Below are 15,377 nucleotides of genomic sequence, written 5' to 3' on the forward strand. Positions count from 1 at the left end.
AAATTTCTATTTGAGCATATACATAGTAAAGAAATTCAGACAACACAGAGACATGCCAAATAAAAAGTGCATGCTCATCCCCCCTCTCCTATAGAACTGCTGTTAATAACACTTTCTTGTATTCCTCCATAAAAAGTCTATGCCCATTCCAAAATATTAAACTTTTTGTTTTCTAGAACATACTTCTCTTGCTTTTCAGTTAGACAGCTAGTTTTCTTTTCAAAAAACATTATACTAAAGCGTTTATTAGAATTTAAAATTTTCTAATCTTTGAGCTAATTAATAAAAAAGGAGGGTTTGTGGCATAGTAAAAGTTGGGGGAAGCTCTAAAACTCTCACTGTGCCTTTGCCATTTCAAGAGAGACAAGAAAATTTGCTTCCCAAGTTGTGTACTTGCAGTGCCCTTCTTTGCATATTTTCTTTGCTTGAATTGTTTTCCTATATTTCCTATAGGGCATGTGTCTTCTTCAACATAGCTGAGTGCCTTACACAAGCAAACACTACAGTTTTTTGATTACTATTATATAAGCTATGGAAATAACCATATTATCAAATTTTTAAAAACTTATTTAAGGTTAATTTTGATTGTCGAAAGGGATATTGTTGGTGAATCATTCAGATCGTTAGTGAATGTCTGCTGTTGTCTGGGCACTGAAGATACACTGAGCATGTAGTCCAGTGGGAAAGAGAGCTGCTAAGAAAAAAAAACCTAGGGACAGCAATGATGAGGAGCGTGAAGTTCTTTGAGAAAGAGGTCACAGCACAGTGATTAGGGACATGGACTCTGGAGCTGGACTTCCTGTGATCAGATTCTCCTTTCATTGCCCTTACATGGCTTCAGTCATGCTACTTAACCTCTGTCTCTTCATTCCTCATTTAAAAAATAAGAGTGATAATAATAACCTGTGTTGAGGAGTTTTGATGAGGATTAAGTGGATTAATTCAAATACAAACTTGAAGGCTTAGAACCGTGCCTGGCACAGCATAAGGGCTCTCTGAGTGGCGCCTCCTGTCATTACCGTGTATGTTCAGGATCCGTGGGAACACAACAAAGGGTTCTTTGAGCTTGAGCTTGTCAAAATTGGCTGGTCAGAGCAACTTCCCTAAGGAAATAGTGTTTCAGCTGCTACCTTATGAAACAAGTAGATGAGGAAATGAGAAGTGGGAAGTAAAGGGATGAATGTGGAGAGTATATGGCATGTTGGAGGAAGATTTGAATGGTCTTTGCATGTATTATGTGCTATAAGGATTGAGAGTCAGTGCTTACCTGGGAACTAAAACTCTGGGAACCGAGTTTCAGGTAACTTGCTCTGGGTAGAATCTGAAATGTCTGCTTGTATAATAACATACCTATCCAGTGAGCCTGAAACCTGGCCCACCATCGCAGTCTGTTGCTGTTGTTTAGTCGCCAAGTCGAGTTTGGCTTTTTTTTCGACTCCATGGACTGTAGCCCACCAGACTCCCCTGTCCATGGGGTTTTCCTGACAAGAATTTCCTTCTCCAGGGGGTCTTCCTGACCCAGGGATCAAACCCGCGGGATCAAACCCACGTCTTCTGCACTGGCAGGTAGATTCTTTACCCCTGAGCCACCAAGGAAGAGGAAGCTTAAAAAAAAAACAGAATTCTAGCCTTCATCTTAGTCCTACTGAATCAGCTGCCTCTGAGAGGTGTATGTTTTAATCACCCTAGCCAAGTCTAGTGATGAGCCTGATTTGGGAAACACTGTACTAGTCTGCGATGTTGCTCTGTTTAAGATGTCTAATGAGTAGCTTATTTCTGTTGATTCAATGGAAATTTCGTGTTTATTTTTAATAGAAATATACTTGTCTTTTAAAAACTCTACAGAATGGTTTCAGTGTTGAATTCAAAGAAGTGGTTTCCTAAGATTGAGAACTTAGTTTTTTTCCTGAGTTTTGTCAGTTATAGTTTGAGTTATATTATAGTCTTTTATCCATTAATTCTCTTTGTTTTCTTGCTTATAGACAAGAGTTTGCTATGAAACATACTATAATATTTGCATAAAATCATCTCAGCTGTAAAATTCATGGTTGAGGAACCCAAAGTTGTAAAATATTTGTCTTCACAAATATTAAAAATGATAAGCAGCTTATATAATTGGCAGTCAAGACATAGTTTTATGTCTAATCCTGTGGCACGCATATAGCTAACTATATCATTCAACTGCTTATAACAGTTTATATTTTAAGATAGTATATAATAACATGGGCTTCCCTGGTGGCTCAGATGACAAAGAATCCACCTGCAGTGCAGGAGATCTGAATTCATTCCCTGGGTTGGGACGATCCCCCGGAGAAAGGAATGGCTACCCACTCCAGTATTCTTGCCTGAAGAATTCCATGGACAGAAGAGCCTGGCGGGCTACAGTCCATGGGGTTGTAAGGTGTCGGACACGACTGAACACCTAACACTTTCATTTGCATGAGAATATAATATTTAAGTTTTTCCAAGAATTTGATCACCTTCAAAGTTGTAATACTAAATTTGTCATTAGCTAAGTTAAAACAAACCAAAAGGAAGTAGTACTTTGACATTCAGATCTTCCATAGCAGACTTCTCTAAGGGCATTGGTTTTGTTTAGTTCATTAAAGTTTTATTCTTACATAATTCACATTTCCAAATTATATGAGATGGAAGGGAAGAATATTTGAGCTCTTTACATGAGGAGGATTAATATGAAGTAAACTTTCTTTTGAACCAAGAAAACCAAATTACTGCTATTACCGACTCCATATAATTGCATAAATCATAGCCATGCCTCAATGTGTGGAGTCCAGCAGTTTGAAAAAAAACATCATTCTACTCAAAGAAAAAAGTCATCTGATAGGCATCTGGCATTTCAAATAAATTAAATTATTTGGGCCCAATATGCATCTTTTGCTGTTCATTTCACTTCCTGGTTTCAGATTCACCGTTTACACTCATTCTCTTTACCCAGCTTCTTCTTAATGCCGCAACTTGAATTAGACATGGTAGTAGCCAGCACTTCCTGTACCATATTATGCACTTAAATTCACTGGTTTTGTTGCCAGTGGTGAGTCTGCAACTGATAAGAGAAGCTGGTAATTCAGGTGGGTCTGTGGCACTGCCCCAGGGCCCTGGTAAACGTCTGGCTGACAATGAAAGGCCAGTTGTCTGGAAAATACAATTAAAAAAGCAATATAAATATAGATGTCCTGGTGGCTAAAAGAGTTGAATGAGTCATGGTACCAGTTGGCCAGAAGGTCTCTCCCCTACCTGGCAAATGAAATGAGGAGGAGGAAGTGCCGAATGTGTGCAGCAGAAGAGGAGTTCTCAGCTCCTTCAGAGCACTTCTCACTCTTTTTGTGCTCTTTAAGTTAACTGCCAGAGGGGACAACCTAAACCATAGTCTTTAAAAAAAAAAACAACTTTGCCTGACTATGCTGGTGAAGAACCAGAATATTGTCAGAGAAATTTGATAGAGGCATCCACCCAGCCGTTGTGGTTGTTATTTGTTTAATCTTCTGTTGAAGTATATAATACACACACAGAACAGAGCCTAATTATAGCCTGATGAATTTTCACAATGAACACACCTGTGTACTGGGGCTTCCCAGGTGGCACTAGTGGTAACGAGTCTGCCTGCGCATGCGGGAGACTCCGGAGACCTGGGGTCTCAGGACCCAGGTCAAGAAACAGAATGTTCTCAGAGGCCCCTTTTACATTCTTCCAGTCATTACCCACCCCTGTCCATTCGAGGGTGACCTCTGAACTGCCTCCTAATAGCATCGATTAATGTTACCTGTTTTTATGTTGTGCTGTCTTGGTTTCTTTTGCTCAGCATTATGTTTTGTGAGATTCATCCATATTGTTGCTAAAATTACTAGTTACTTCTTAACTCCTAGTCCACATTTATTGTAATGTTTCGACATTGTAAAGCATTCACATACACCCATAGAATGTAATTATTAGGATGAACATGAGCTCACTGAACTTTAAACAATGCTTTGAAGTGAAGTGAAGTCGCTCAGTCATGTCCGACTCTTTGTGACCCCATGGACTGTAGCCTGCCAGGCTCCTCTGTCCATGGGATTTTCCAGGCAGGAATACTGGAGTGGGTTGCCATGGCCTACTCCAGGGGATCTTCCTGATGCAGGAATCGAACCCATGTCTCCTACATCTTCTGCATTGCAGGTGGATTCTTTACCATCTGAGCCACCAAGGGAGCCCTTCAGACCTGATCGGTTCAGTTCAGTTCAGTTCAGTTTCTCGGTCGTGTCTGCAACATCCGTCCTTCCAAATGAACATTCAGGACTGATTTCCTTTAGGATGGACTGATTGGATCTCCTTGCAGTCCAAGGGACTCTCAAGAGTCTTCTCCAACACCACGGTTCAAAAACATTAATTCTTCGGTGCTTAGCTTTCTTTATAGTCCAACTCTCACATCCATATATGACTACTGGAGAAACCATAGCCTTGACTAGATGGACCTTTGTTGGGAAAGTAATGTCTCTGCTTTTTAATATGCTGTCTAGGTTGGTCATAACTTTTCTTTCAAGGAGTAAGTGTCCTTTTATTTCATGGCTCCAGTCACCATCTTTAGTGATTTTGGAGCCCAGAAAAATAAATCTGCCACTGTTTCCATTGTTTCTCCATCTATTTTCCATGAAGTGATGGGACTGGATGCCATGATCTTAGTTTTCTGAATGTTGAGCTTTAAGCCAACTTTTTCACTCTACTCTTTCACTTTCATCAAGACGCTCTTTGGTTCTTCTTCACTTTCTGCCATAAGGGTGGTGTCATCTGCATATCTGAGGTTATGATATTTCTCCAGGCAATCTTGATTCCAACATGTGCTTCATCCAGCCCAGTGTTTCTCATGATGTACTCTGCGTATAAGGTAAATAACCACAGTGACAATATACAGCCTTGACATACTCCTTTTCCTATTTGGAACCAGTCTGTTGTTCCATGTCCAGTTCTAACTGTTGCTTGCTGACCTGCATACAGATTTCTCAAGAGGCAGGTCAGGTGGTCTGGGATTCCCATCTCTAAAAATTTTCCACGGTTTATTGTGATCCACACAGTCAAAGGATTTGGCATAGTCAATAAAGCAGAAGTAGATGTTTTTCAGGAGCTCTCTTGTTATTCGATGATCCAGCAATTTGTTGGCAATTTGATCTCTGGTTCCTCTGCCTTTTCTAAAACCAGCTTGAATATATGGAAGTTCATGGTTCACTTATTGCTGAAGCCTGGCTTGGAGAATTTTGAGCATTACTTTACTAGTGTGTGAGATGAGTGCAATTCTGCAGTAGTTTGAGCATTCTTTGGCATTGCCTTTCTTTGGGATTGGAATGAAAACTGACCTTTTCCAGTCCTGTGGCCACTGCTCAGTTTTCCAAATTTGCTGGCATATCGAGTGCAGCACTTTCACAGCATCATCTTTTAGGATTTGAAGTAGCACAACTGGAATTCCATCACCTCCACTAGCTTTGTTTGCAGTGAGGCTTCCTAAGACCCACTTTGACTTCACATTCCAGGATGTCTGGCTCTAGGTGAGTGATCACACCATCGTGATTATCTGGGTCGTGAAGATCTTTTTTGTATAGTTCTGTGTATTCTTGCCACCTCTTCTTAATTATCTTCTGCTTCTGTTAGGTCCATACCATTTCTGTCCTTTATTGTGCCCATCTTTGCGTGAATTGTTCCTTTGGTATCTCTGATGTTCTTGAAGAGATGTCTAGTCTTTCCCATTCTATTGTTTTCCTCTATTTCTTTGCACTGATCAGTGAGGAAGGCTTTCTTATCTCTCCTTACTGTTCTTTGGAACTCTGCATTCAGATGGGTATATCTTTCCTTTTCTCCTTTGCTTTTCACTTCTTTTCAGAGCTGTTTGTAAGGCCTCCTCAAACAGCCATTTTGCTTTTTTGCATTTCTTTTTCTTGGAGGTGGTTTTGCTCCCATCTCCTGTACAATGTCACAAGCCTCTATCCATAGTTCATTAGGCACTCTATCGGATCTAGTCCCTTAAATCTATTTCTCACTTCCACTGTATAATCGTTAGGGATTTGATTTAGGTCGTACCTGAATGGTCTAGTGGTTTTCCCTACTTTCTTCAATTTAAGTCTGAATTTGGCAATAAGTTCATGATCTGAGCCACAGTCAGCTCCCGGTCTTGTTTTTGCTGACTATATAGAGCCTCTCCATCTTTGACTTCAAAGAATATAATCAATCTGATTTCTGTGTTGACCATCTGGTGATGTCCATGTGTAGAGTCTTCTCTTGTGTTGTTGGAAGAGAGTGTTTGCTATGACCAGTGCATTCTCTTGGCAGAACTCTGTTAGCCTTCACCCTGCTTCATTCTGTACTCCAAGGCCAAATTTGCATGTTACCCCAGGTGTTTCTTGACTTCCTACTTTTGCATTCCAGTCCCCTATAATGAAAAGGACATCTGTTTCGGGTGTTAATTCTAGAAAGTCTTGTAGGTCTTCATTGAACTGTTCAGCTTCTTCATTACTGGACGGGGCATAGACTTGGATTACTGGGATATTGAATGGTTTGCCTTGGAAACGAACAGAGATCATTCTGTTGTTTTTGAGACTGCATCCAAGCACTGCATTTCGGACCCTTTTGTTGACTATGATGGCTACTCCTTTGCCCACAGTAGTAGATATAATGGTTATCTGAGTTAAATTCACCCATTCCAGTCCATTTTAGTTTGCTGATTCCTAGAATGTCAATGTTCACTCTTGCCATCTCCTGTTTGATCACTTCCAATTTGCCTTGATTCATGGACCTAACATTCCAGGTTCCTATGCAGTATTGCTCTTTATAGCATCAGACCTTGCTTGCATTACCAGTCACATCCACAACTGGGTGGTGTTTTTACTTTGGCTGCGTCTCTTCATTCTTTCTGGAGTTATTTCTCCACTGATATCCAGCATATTGGGCACCTACTGACCTGGGGAGTTCATCTTTCACTGTCCTATCTTTTTGCCTTTTCATACTGTTCATGGGGTTCTCAAGGCAGGAATACTGAAGTGGTTTGCCATTCCCTTCTCCAGTGGACCACATTTTGTCAGAACTCTCCACCATGACCCATGTTATATGTTATGTCAGACTTGATATAACATAAATTTATGAAATCTAGTGTACATCATTTAAACATTTCCTGTGTTTTAACTGGAAGCCCTGTGATGAATTTAATCTTTTTCTCTGGAGCTAGGCTTTGAGATGGAGAAGGAAATGGCACCCCACTCCAGTACTCTTGCCTGAAAAATCCCATGGACGGAGGAGCCTGGTAGGCTGCAGTCCATGGGGTCGCTAAGAGTCGGACACGACCGAAGCGACTTCACTTTCACTTTCCACTTTCATGCATTGGAGAAGGAAATGGCAACCCACTCCAGTGTTCTTGCCTGGAGAATCCCAGGGACGGGGAGCCTGGTGGGCTGCTGTCTGTGGGGTTGCACAGAGTCGGACACCATTGAAGCGACTTAGCAGCAGCAGCAGCAGCAGGTTTTGAGAGTCTGAAGCTTCAGGTGAATTCCATTCACTGCTGCCATGATGATAAGGAATCACCTCTGCCTACAGGTGGTAACAGTAGAACTTGAGCAACTGTAGGTCTTTGTAGAATTTATTGAAAAGCAACCCCAGAAGGGGAAGGGATGCTTAAACAACCTCAGGACACATTCTCTGTCTCTAATCTGGACTTTTGTGTGCTGGCTGACTTGACTGTGCAGGTCAACTTTCTCCATAAAGTGAAACACACGGCCACCAACAATTCCTCAGTTTTGTAACCTGTAAATTCTCCTGTGTGAGGGGGACTAGCATTATTTTTTCAATTACAGTTCAGAGAAATCCCAAATATCTCCTTTTGGCCAGTCTAGCTGTGCCAGGGGCAGCTTTGTAAGGCAGATATGTTTTTGTGTCTTTCGAAGTATAGTTGGTTTACAAAGTTACGTTAAGTTGCAGTTATACAAAATAGTGATTCACAATTTTTAAAGGTTATACACCATTTATAGTTATTATAAAATATTAGCTATATTCCCTTTGTTGTACAATATATGTTTGTATCTTATTTTATATGTGATAGTTTGTACTTCTTAATCTCCTACCCCTGTATTTTCCTCCTGTCCTTCTCTCACTGAGCTGGTGACCACTGATTTGTTCCCTGTATCTGTGGGTCCGTATGAGGCAGATATTTTATCGTAGGTAAGGAAAATGACAATTCAAGACATTAAGTAACTTGACTGAACGTCAACAACTACTAAATGATTGAGTTGGACTAGAGCTAAGCTCTGAAGCTCCAAAGCCCCTATTCTTAAACTCTACATTTCATTACCACAAGCAGTATAATTCTTATCTTTCTTAACTGACAAAGAAATCAGAAAAAAATTGTCTGAAATTATTGGACTTAGCTAAATGACAAATAATTTAGAATTGGGATGATAGGAAATTAAATGTAGGTAACTAAAGGAAATGTTTAAAAGTTAATGTTTTTCAGTTCAGTTCAGTCGCTCAGTCGTGTCCGACTCTTAGCGGCCCCATGAATCGCAGCGCGCCAGGCCTCCCTGTCCATCACCAACTCCCGGAGTTCCCTCAGACTCACGTCTGTCGAGTCAGTGATGCCATCCAGCCATCTCATCCTCTGTCGTCGCCTTCTCCTCCTGACCCCAATCCCTCCCAGCATCAGAGTCTTTTCCAATGAGTCAACTCTTCACATGAGGTGGACAAAGTACTGGAGTTTCAGCTTTAGCATCAGTCCTTCCAAGGAACACCCAGGCCTGATCTCCTTTAGAATGGACTGGTTGGATCTCCTTGCAGTCCAAGGGACTCTCAAGAGTCTTCTCCAACACCACAGTTCAAAAGCATCAGTTCTTCGGCGCTCAGCTTTCTTCACAGTCCAACTCTCACATCCATACATGACCACTGGAAAAACCATAGCCTTGACTAGACGGACCTTTGTTGGCAAAGTAATGTCTCTGCTTTTGAATATGCTATCTAGGTTGGTCATAACTTTCCTTCCAAGGAGTAAGCGTCTTTTAATTTCATGGCTGCAGTCACCATCTGCAGTGATTTTGGAGCCCCCAAAAATAAAGTCTGACACTGTTTCCACTGTTTCCCCATCTATTTCCCATGAAGTGGTGGGACCGGATGCCATGATCTTCATTTTCTGAATGTTGAGCTTTAAGCCAACTTTTTCACTCTCCTCTTTCACCTTCATCAAGAGGCTTTTTAGTTCCTCTTCACTTTCTGCCATAAGGGTGGTGTCATCTGCATATTTGAGCTTATTGATATTTCTCCCAGCAGTCTTGATTCCAGCTTGTGCTGCCACTTATTAGCATATCTGCTATATGCTAGAGACCATGCTAACGCTTTACAGAAACTTTATTACACTAAATGTTTTTGTACCATCCTCCGTCCAGGCATTCTGAGGAACTAGTCTCAGAGATATTATACAGCTTGTGCAGGGTCACACAACTACTAAATGGAATCAAGACCATCACAGCATTTTTTTTTTTACATTAACCTGAACTGGCTTTCTCAGAGGATCAGTTATTGTTTGTAATTTACTTTTGATGGAGATATATATATATTCAGAATTTTTCATCTGGTCATTTTCTTGTTTCCTCATATTTTACAAAATTGAAGGCAAACAGCATCTAAAACAGTTAATCAGGGTTGACTCTGTGCAGCTAAGTGGTATAAATTATTTTTGTAGTAATTCAGCATATAATCCTTACATTTTCTCTGCTTGTTTCTTTCAAGGTGAAATCCATACCTCTGGATGGCCCTTTAAAATGTAATAAATGTAAAAGCTAAGATTTGAAATTATCCATTCTGACTTGGACTTTGCACACATTTTACAGTAAAACTGTTACCATTTTGCTTCCTGTAGAATATACTGGTATAGGGTGCTAACTTCACTTACGAGAAACGAGGATTTTCAGAGCCTTTTCCTTTCCTGAAGAAAAATGCATTGGGTGTGTGCTTAGTCACTGTTCTGCTTGTGTCAGTGTGAGATTCAGGTTTTCCTGCTTTGAGTAGATCTAAAAACTTAATATGGTGCCTTATTTTTTGTAGTTGTCACTTTTAGTAGTTCTTATATATTATTACAGTATAAAACAATGTATCTAGTGTATATGACATACAGATGGCAATGTCCTGATAATGGAAGTGGTGTGTTTTCCCCGACTTGTCATCATGGGTACCAAGCATCCAAGTGGTGTGATAAAGAGTGATCAAGTCTTCCTCTTTCACCAGGCGATCAGACTTTGAGAATTTGGGACGTGAAGACAACAGGAGTCAGAATTGTGGTTCCAGCACATCAGGCAGAAATTTTGAGCTGTGACTGGTGTAAATACAATGAGGTACCCTATCTGGTTCTATCCTTAGCTACCGAGCCCTTCCTAAGGTTGAAATGTTCTAGATTTTATCTTTGTTTATGTGGACTTGGATAGTGTTTACGGGCCATTAAGTTAGATTCAGTCCCTTTCATTTCTAATTGATGATTGTGAGTGACCTGCATTAGCATTAATTGGATTTAAGTGCACATAAAACAGGCTGAATAAGAAACAGAAATTCTCAAAAGTTCAATAGTGCAGCCTTACTTGTTTGTTTGGGGAACTGCTTTATAATATATATAATTTTTTACTTTATTGCTCTTAACCCTGCCAATTTGTATCATCTTTTGCCTTCATTTCTTGTGCACTTTGCTAGTGAGGCTGCTGAACTATTTGTAACTTGATTTTTACTTTGACAGTCCATTGGTTTTAGGAATTTTCTATTTCATTTTCTCTTAAAAGCCTAACCAAGCTTCATGTTTCTGGAAGATAGCAGTGTCCATTTGCAACCTTTTGCAACTTTCAGCTAACCATACGGGCATATGAATTAGAAATAGAAATGGATTAAACATGTTTTGATATGCCATTTAAATATATTATCTACCTGAAGTGGTCTGTTGACTGTGACAGTTAAGCATAACATATACTTTGTTTTTTCCCCCAATTTTAGTCAATGAAAATTAAGGGAACATTGTATTGGCTGAGTTTTTAAATTAGAAAGAAATAAAATAAATTAAAAGAAGATATAGAACATATTCAAATAATACTTGATTTTAATAAAATTTTCAGTGCCGATGACTACATTTCAAATCTCACCCATGATTTTTCTGAATAAGAAAATAAAATTGTGGACTATATGTTATACTTTCGGGAATTCTAAAAAAGATGCTGATATGTACTTGCTGCTGCTGCTGCTAAGTTGCTTCAGTCGTGTCCAACTCTGTGTGACCCCATAGATGGCCTCCCACCAGGCTCCCCCGTCCCCAGGATTCTCCAGGCAAGAACACTGGAGTGGGTTGCCATTTCCTTCTCCAAATGCATGAAAGTGAAAAGTAAAAGTAAAGTCGCCCAGTCGTGTCCGACTCTTAGCGACCCCATGGACTGCAGCCTTCCAGGTCCTCCGTCCATGGGATTTTCCAGGCAAGAATACTGGAGTGGGTTGCCATTGCCTTCTCCGGATATACACTTGAGAATACTCTAAAAAATGTTTTAAAAACAATCTCTGAAGCTTTTTAAAAATGAGCTTATATTGAAGTCCAAAATGTCAGACAATGGATTACTGCCCTGGTTCATGTGAAGTAGGGCTGAGTGTGGACCCAGCTCTTGGCTTATTCAGCCGTGAACTCTGGGTTCACCTAGGGTTCTAGATAGGAGACTACCCACTATTTGCATAAATTCTCAGATAGAGTTAGCTGTTACATTAAGACATGGTCCATGAGAGTTAGGAGCAATGATTGATTAGGAAAACAACATGTAATCTATACCTTTGCCCTTTCAAATATTTGTGAATTAGCAGTCTCTTGCATTTTAACGCCTGGTAGAAACCTCAGAGGATGCTGAAGAGACAGGTGGGCTCTTTTGCCAGGTGTACTTTTTAATAACTTGTGTCCTTATTAGTATCCCTAAAAGTAGACGGGAGAAGCTACAATGTTGTTTGAGACTATGCCTTTTTCTCTTGTGCACTGTGTTCCTTTATATACCTGGCATATTGAGTTCCTTTTCTTTCAAGTCATACTAAGTTTTGCTTTTGATGTATATTTTAACTCCTTTCTATAATGTTATGTAACTTTTCAAGAATGACTCCTGGGTTCAGATTAAATAAGTACCAGAAAATAGGAAATATTTCCAGTAGGAAAGCTTGGCTACTGCATAATTGTAAAGAGTCGCACTTAACCTTGCTTTATTGTTTTCAGAATTTGGTGGTGACAGGGGCGGTTGATTGTAGTTTGAGAGGCTGGGACTTGAGGAATGTACAACAACCTGTGTTTGAACTTCTCGGTCACACCTATGCTATTAGGAGAGTGAAAGTAAGTTTTTATCCTTTCTTTTTCTACACAGAACAAAAAGATAGATACTGTCAATGAAGTACATTTAAAAGGTGTTTAAGGGATGGGGTTATTGATTCTTTTTTTTTTTTTGCGTTTTGTTACCCAGTGAATGGTAGTAAACATTGAAAGCTAAAATTAGGTAAAACACTGGAATGATAATTGAGTGACTTATAACAATATAGTCAGGTGGTACTCAGGAGTGAATAAAAATGTTCTTCTCATTCTGTCATCCCCATGCTACTATTTCTTTTAAAACTTTATTGTAATTTAGTTTTAGTATTATAGTCTTTATAATTTTTCATTCAGTGGAAAAGTTTATTTTGTTGAAACTTGTACAGAGAGGTGATTAATTCTTTCTTTTCCCTAACATGATTATATATATGAATGTTCACAAAAGTTATAGAGTATAGAAAAATTTCTACTTTGTAAATAGTAGAGTAACTTTTTTCTTCTGCTTCTCCTGAATTTGTCAGGTTATAAAGTGACTAACGTTAGTTTTCCAGCTTTTTTTTTTTTGGTTTGTTGGGTCCTTGTTACTCCACGGGGCATTCTCTGGTTACGGCAGGCGGGGACGTCTCACTGTGCTGGCTTCTCTTCTTATGGACCAGCGGGCTCTAGAGCGCCGGCTCAGTAGTTGTGGTGCATGGGCTTCGTTGCATGTGGGTAGCCTCCTGGACCAGGGATCAAACATGTGTTTCCTGCATTGGCAAGTGGATTCTTAACCACTGAACCACCAGGGAAGTCCTTCCCAGCTTTTATTTAGGTAAATTTTGCTAAGTCACTGTGGAAAACATCTTATTAAGGGACATCTCCCAATTTAATTTTTGATTTTTTACGTTACAGATAAGTACCTTTTTGATCTTTTAATTAAGATAGTTATGTTATTCCTATTTTTAAAATTCTAAATTGCAGTTAATATTTAAAATTTTTCTGGTTATAACTCAAAATATGAGACCCAGTGCCCAGATTTTTTTTAAATGGCACACAAGTTTTGGTAGTTAAAAAGTGTTTTCTATATATACTTCATAATTCTTCTGAGAATGAAATAGGGTGAAATAGTGAAAGTGTTTTGCAAACTGTGAAGAAATTCAAATGTAAGTATATACGTGTCTATAAACATTTAAACTACTGGTAAGAAAAACGCTGAGGAAATAAAATTACAGTGGGCAGCCGTTAAAAGATGTATATTAATACTTGTATATTACCTGTCTTTAAAATTTGTAATTTTTGACCTTGATATCATTTTCATTAGATGTGATATATAAATAGCATAAAAATTATTTTAAAACTTTCAACATTTAAATGTTTGATGCTTGTACCTAATAGCAGTCATAAAATATATTTACAAGATTGGTAAATTATATAATTATATGTGTGAATCATCATACACTTATGTCCTTTAGATTCGTAGAAGTTAATTTTGGATAGCCAATATGAAATTGTGCTTAATTTTTCCAGAATAGCAACATTTAGGAAATATTTAATTCTAAATAAGATTTAAAAAACTTGAGAAATGACTTTCTTTGAAGAATGTAAAAACAACCATTTTTCCTGTAGGTGGATACTTAAAAGACTAAAGGATTTTTGCCTCAAATTAAAGCATAATAAGGTTTGGAAAAGCATACTTAAAAATTTTTTATTGGAGTATAGTTGAGTTACAATGTTGTGTTAGTTTCACATGTACAGCAAAGTGAATCAGTTATACATATACATATATCCATTCTTTTTTTAGATTCTTTTCCCATATATACCATTACAGAGTATTGAGTAGAGTTCTCTGTGCTATATAGTAGGTCCTTATTAGTTATCTATTTGACATATAGTAGTGTCTGTACTTCTGACTGTCCTGTCTAGACATTGTAATAATGTTCATGGGAATGATCTTATGAAGTACCATGTTATAATTACAGTTAACCTCAAAAAGGACTTTTTTGTTTTCTTTTGTAGTTTTCACCATTTCATGCTTCTGTGCTGGCCTCTTGCTCCTATGATTTTACTGTAAGGTACAGTTGTTTTTGATATGTTTCACTGTAAAATACCAAGTACCATTTGTGTTTTTATAACTTTTATTAAGGATATGTTTATTTTGCTAATATAAAAATAATCTGAGCTGGAAACATGAGAATATTTTCTACTGGGATTAATATTATATTTTCCTGTTTTTATGATCTAGTGACATGGATGAATGAATTCTTTATTATTTCAAGATTTGCTTGATCTTTCTATTTAAGTCTTTTTTCCTGACTGTTCTTCCTAAAGTAATATCTTCCTATGCCATAGATTGACTAGCTAGTACCTTTTTAAATTTAGATTTCAAAAGTTGTGAAATCTTATTTGCTTAGGTCTAATTATATAAATCTTATGGCTAAAATTTATATTAAAAAAACAACGTGAATGTATGTATGTTTGTGGATGAGTGTATGTATGTGTGTATACATGTGTATCTATGTATGAATATGTATATATGTATCTCTAATCGTAGCCCCAGTTCTGATCCCACACCACACAGGGTTCATTCTACTTTTTCTCCTTTTCCAGATTTATAACTCCTGTTTTTTATTATTTACGAAATTTTTACTTACTTGCTATTCTAGAATTCTAGGAAAGTAGTTTGGAAATCACTTTGTATCAATTCATAAAGATCTTTTTCATTCTGCATAATAACTCCTTTATGTACATATACTATAGTTTATTCAGTTATTCTCCTATATATGGATATTTAACTTGTTTCAAGTATTTTATAAATAACAGTGCCACAATGAATAATAACCTTGTATGTGCATATGTTCACATCACTAGAGAATTAGCTTCAGAATATATTCCCAGAAGTGGGATTGCTAAATTAAAAGGTAATGATATAAATATATATCTTCTGTTTTGTTATATATATATATATTCGTTGTATATTCCTACCCATGAGGAATATTCCAGTTTCCATTCCAAGCAATAGTGTTTGAGAGTGCGTGTTTCTCTACCATCTAAGGATCATTGATTCTTTAGGGGTTTC

General features: G+C 38.2%; 1 protein-coding gene across 2 annotated transcripts in view; it reads left to right on the top strand.

Annotated features, from left to right (window-relative positions):
• The window catches only part of PEX7 (peroxisomal biogenesis factor 7), a 78,639-nt gene that overhangs the window by 16,367 nt on the left and 46,895 nt on the right, over positions 1–15,377 (top strand). For both annotated transcript variants that reach the window (XM_059889762.1, NM_001076890.1), the window contains 3 exon segments: positions 10,243–10,349; positions 12,236–12,349; positions 14,318–14,373. In XM_059889762.1, the coding sequence (XP_059745745.1) occupies positions 10,243–10,349; positions 12,236–12,349; positions 14,318–14,373 (277 nt within the window).

Source organism: Bos taurus, chromosome 9 (genome assembly GCF_002263795.3).
Source record: "Bos taurus isolate L1 Dominette 01449 registration number 42190680 breed Hereford chromosome 9, ARS-UCD2.0, whole genome shotgun sequence".
Taxonomy (NCBI): Eukaryota; Metazoa; Chordata; class Mammalia; order Artiodactyla; family Bovidae; genus Bos; species Bos taurus.